Here is a 5326-nt window from a genome sequence, read left to right as displayed (position 1 = left end):
GTCCTCCTCCCGATGGTGAAGAAGTGAATTATATCAACAACCAAAACCAAGGGTATCAAAGGCAACCTCCACCTCACAACAATCCTTACCAAAGAAACGACCAAGGATTCCAACCTTCACGATTCAACAATCAAGACTATCAACATCAAAGTCCTTATCAAAGTTCAAACCCACAAGGCCAAGGTCAACAATCTCAAGGTGGAAGCTCAAAGTTGGAAGACACTCTTACACAATTCATTCAAGCAACCATGGCTAATCAAAGGAGTAATGAAGCAGCCATAAAGAATTTAGAAAATCAAGTGGGTCAACTTGCAAAGCAATTGTCCGAGCAACAACCGGGAGCATCCTTTTCCGCCAACACCCAAACCAATCCAAAGGAGCATTGCAAAGCCATTGTTACAAGAAGTGGGAAGGAGGTGAATAGTGGCATAAATGAAAAGGTTATAGTGGAAGATGAGGAGGAAATAATAGTTGAAGATGAAGAGGAGGAAGTGACAGCTGAAAATGAGGGAGAAAAGAGTGAGGAGAAGATAGAGGAAGAATTAGTTGAAAAAGAGCGGAAAGAAAAAGAAGAAAGAGAGAAAAATGACAAAAAAGTGAAGAGGAATAAAAAGATAAATGAGAATGTGAGCACAATTCCTCTCCAACATCTACCTTACCCGCATGTGCAATCAAGGAAAGAAGACGCAAGGCGTTACGCTCGATTTATGGATATATTTAAACAACTTCACATAAATATTCCATTTTCCGAAGCATCGGAGAAAATGCCCAAGTATGCAAAATTCATGAAGAAGATGCTCACAAAGAAAAAGAAGTACACGGATGAAGAGACAGTTCTCATTGTAGTGCAATTATTCAAAAAACTCCCCCAATAAAGGAAGCCGATCCGGGACGAGTCATTTTACCGATCACCATTGGAGGTAACTACATTAGTAATGGTTTGGTTGATTTGGGGTCTAGCATCAATTTAATACCTTTATCCGTTGTCAAGAGATTGGGGAACATTGAGATGAAACACACCAGGATAACTTTGCAACTAGCCGATAAGTCTATCATTTCACCATATGGAGTTGTACAAGACATGCTAGTAAAGGTGGACAAATTTTTGTTCCCGGTTGATTTTGTGGTAGTCGACATGGAGGAGGATCGTGATGTGCCATTAATACTTGGAAGACCATTCATGAAGACCACCCGAATGATGATTGATATCGATGATGGGATTATGAAAGTAAGGGTGCAAGATAAAGAGGTAATTTTTACTCTTTTTGAGTCTATGAAGCCTCCTAAGGATGAACATGACAACTTCTGAATCGATGATGAAAAAGGAGAAATGATTGAGGTGGAGAATCAATTTCACAAGGACAAGAACAAGGCAAATCATGAGGGAAAGACTCATCACAAAAACTTTAAAGTTGGACAAATGGTGCTTGTGTGCAATTCAAGACTCAAGGTGTTTCCTAGCAAGTTAAAGTCAAAGTGGTCAGGGCCATTTGTTGTGAAAGAGGTGAAAAATTATGGATCCATTGTGGTGGAGGACCCTAAAACACAAGAAAGCTGGACTGTAAAAGAACGAATACTCAAAGTCTACCACGATGGATAAGCAAGGCGCGATGGTGTGTCATTTCGCCCATCGAGCCTTGATGCATCATCGAACCGTCGAGCTCTAACGACGTTAAACAAAGCGCTTGTTGGGAGGCAACTCAACGTCGTAAGTAAATTCTATTATGCTTTTTGAGTTTTGTTTTCAAAGTTATTTAGTAACTGTTTTTGAAAGGAAGTGAAGGTTCAGTGTAAAATTTGGCAATTTTTAAAAATTTAAGTCTGTTTGCGCCGCAAACATTGTTTGCCCCGCAAACAGAGCACAAACAGAGAACAAGCCAATTTTGCAAAGAAAATTTCACCTGTTTGCCCTGCAAACAGGTAAGCTAATTTTTGAAAAATAAATTTTCATCAGTGATTTCCCCGCAATCATTGTTTGCCCCGCGAACGGACCAAAAACAGAAAGTAAGCCAATTTTGCAAAGAAAATTTCATATTTTGCCCCGCAAACACTGCAGTACAGGAATTCCACTTTCAAAAACAATAGCTTTTACTATAACCTAGTTTTTTATTTTTATCTTTTATTTTTACTTCTCTCCTCTCACTCTACTACTCTCTTCCTCACTAAACTCTCATACCCTATCTTCACCCACATTCTTTGGAAGCGGAGTATGATGCATACGCTAATCGGCCTTTGGGCAGGCCACCTTTCATGGGGGGTGCAGGAGGCAACAGTACCGGAAATGAGGATGAAGAAGATTGAAGTGGTCTTGTAGCATTTTTTTATTTTTTTTAGTTTTTTTTTACTTTAGTCTAGTCTGAATTATGTTTTGCTTTATTTGAGGTTGAACTTTTTGTCTTTTAATTTTGTACTTTATGGTGGCTCTCGTTTCACCATTTGAACCTCTTTAAAAATTGCATTTTTATTATTGTAGTTTAATTGTGTGTTTGGGTGGGAAGTGATTAACCCAACTTTTTCAAAGTGTTTTTGTTTAATTGTTCTTTTGCAAAGGGAGCTTGAGGAATCAATGGGCACGAACAAGAGTTGATGTTGTGAACACTTCGAGTGGCAATGATGAGAATCGGTATCAAGGAAAATTAAGGTACACTTTATCGCTCTCTAGACTTAACATGGTTAGTTGATGGTGTGTGCAAATTGCTTAGCATAAATTCCTTGAATCACATGTCATTTTTTTGAATCAAAATGTAGAACTTAACCAATTGTGAGGAAACTTTCCATTGTACACTAAATGCGGGATACCGGAATTTATTTCAACTCATTTTTATCATGCTAAACCATGCATTATTCTTGTTTGTGAAAAGTGTGAAAGTGATAGAGGCATTGTTTGAATTTGAGAAAAACCACTTGACCAAAAAGTTAAATCAATTAACCTTGTGAGGAGTGATTCTTAGTTAACCCCATTGAACTTATATTAGGATTCATGTGATTATTGAAAATGTTTGGTAGATGAATCCTAATTTCTTTTGTTTCATTGGAACCTTCAACCACAATGGTTGCAATTTTGCCTTGTGCCTATGTCTATGTAGGGAGCATTGTTGTATCTAATATGGTTTAAATCCTAAAGTTGGGGAGAGTTGATTGAAAACAAATGAAAAAGTGGTACTTATGATGTTTTGTGGTAATAAGAAAAGAACAACACATTTTGAAAGTATGGGGCAAGAAAAAGAAATAAAATCGTTCCCGTTATGTGTTGTAGAAAAAAAAATGAAAGAGAAAAAAAAAAGAAAAAGAAAGAAAAGGGGATTCAAGCAAGTGTTGTTGTTAAGTGAATTGATATGAATGCTCCCTTAGGATAGGCATTTTTGTTTAATTTCCCTCTAATAAAACCATTTCTTTGTAACCCAAGCCACATTACAACTTATGAAAGCCCTCTTGATTCTCACATTGCACATCATTTTGAACTTGTTATGGTGAACGCATGATTTGAGTTGTTGTTGATTTAAATGCCCGGATGAGTGAAAGTAAACCCTCTTGTATTCATCATTACTATGATGTGTGTGTAGGTTTGATTCAATTTTGACATGTCTCTTTTGGAATTTCTTGATAATAATTTGCACTTTGCCATCATTCTTTCTCATGCTTTGTTTTAGCATTGTGGTGAGTGTACTTTGGATAGACTTATACTTTTGAGCAATTTGAGTGTTCGGTTACCTTGTCATCATTCTCTTGTGCGTTGCTCTTGCTACTCTTGTGAATTTTTGTTTAGGGACAAACAAAATGTAAGTTGGGGAGAGTTGTTAGGGACCAAATAGTATTAATTTTCATATATTGTTTTTGGCTCCTTTAACCACTTTTTACTCAATAATCTCACTTTTATTCATACAATTTAATAATTTTGCAATTTTGTTCATTTTAGTTCATTTGAATTGTTATTTCACATGTTTGTTAGTTTTGTAGTGTTTTTAAAAGGTTTGAAGATCATGGAAGCAAAGAGGAATTACTTGAAGACTTGGAATAGCAAACAAAGTGTTGTTGAGGCCAGTTTTCTCCGCAAACATCCTTTGCGCCGCCAAATGATAGATGCTGAACAAGTCCAGTTTTGAATTTCAACTGATGTGGCAAAAGATTCACTGTTTGCCCCGCAAACACTGCGCTGCAGAATTTTATCTTTTACTTTGTTGCCACTTGTCATGAGAGATGGGCTTATCTTTTGAAGATGAAAATTTATTACGAATTAGGGGTTATTTAGGGAGAAAAAAAAGGAAAACTAGAGTATTCTATTCTATTGTAAACCAAACATTGAGGCTAGGGTTTTGGAGAGAAAGTTTGCAACTTTGTGAGAGATTGATGTTCATAGTTTCTTCTCCATCTCTTTTGCTGTCAACCATGGTGATGAGTAGCTAAATCCCACTTTGACAAGATTGGAGGTAGTAGCTATTCTTGTTAACTATGTATTTTCTCTAGCAAATTTGTATGAACTTCATTGGTATTGAAATGGATGAATGTTGTTGTTTTATCTTTTATATTTAGATTTGATTTATGATTGAGAAATATATTTCAAGTCTTGATCTACAACATTTTATCAAGTAGTGAATAAATGTTAGAGATAGATTTATTTACCACTTTTCTATTTGTATCAAACAATCAAGATTAGTATATTGATAGTTAGAGTGAGAGATCATCTAAAGATTAAAATATTAACTTTCACAACTTTGTTTAGACATAAACATTGTTGGGAGGATACTAGAACATTGTCATTGCTATTGAAGTTATACATTAGTTGTTAAAGTCACATAGAAGATAGGAATAGTGAAACCAAAACCAATCTTGTCATTCTTTTATTATTGAAACAAGTTTTAGTTTATTGTCTTATAATTATCTTGATTAGAAAAATAGCGATTCAAAACAAACAACTATGTTACCTTTCGAACTTAAAATAATAGTAACTATAGAACGGCGGTAATATCACCCAATCTCTGTGGATACGATATAAAAATATTTTCCTTGAATATACTATTCAACAGAATCACTAACATATTTAATCCAAAGAATAATTATTTATTGACAACAAAAAGACCAAATAGATTCTCTTTATTGCCACTATTTTTGCCCCAAAATTTTCCCCTTTTCAATATGAATTATCCCAAAATCATATTCAAACTTTTTCTAATTTATAGGAAACAAATTCTCCTCGTAACATATAGTTTGCCTCTATTATAAATATATTTGGAGTCCTAATCATTGAATCTAATTTTCAACAAGGTGATATTTTCCATTCAATATTCTAATTGCATTACTTCTTAAGTGGTCAACTCTTTTTCATTTT

At 35.0% G+C, this 5326-nt stretch overlaps 1 protein-coding gene across 1 annotated transcript; it reads left to right on the top strand.

The window, feature by feature from the left end:
• The first annotated feature begins 248 nt into the window (after positions 1–248).
• LOC131597606 (uncharacterized) lies at positions 249–1309 on the top strand. Its single transcript, XM_058870294.1, has 2 exons — positions 249–833; positions 878–1309. Exons 1-2 carry the CDS (start codon positions 249–251, stop codon positions 1307–1309), a joined length of 1017 nt encoding a protein of 338 aa, XP_058726277.1.
• The last annotated feature ends 4017 nt before the right edge of the window (positions 1310–5326 follow it).

This window comes from Vicia villosa, linkage group LG4, assembly GCF_029867415.1.
Source record: "Vicia villosa cultivar HV-30 ecotype Madison, WI linkage group LG4, Vvil1.0, whole genome shotgun sequence".
NCBI lineage: Eukaryota > Viridiplantae > Streptophyta > Magnoliopsida > Fabales > Fabaceae > Vicia > Vicia villosa.
The sequence above is the reverse complement of the archived record's forward strand: the minus strand, read 5'-3'. Positions and strand labels throughout refer to the sequence as shown.

Coding starts and splice junctions, on each gene's coding strand:
- LOC131597606 (XM_058870294.1), top strand. CDS start 249: ATGGCTAATCAAAGGAGTAATGAAGCAGCCATAAAGAATTTAGAAAAT. Junction 834..877: donor AGTACACGGATGAAGAGACA/GTTCTCATTGTA, acceptor CCCCCAATAAAG/GAAGCCGATCCGGGACGAGT.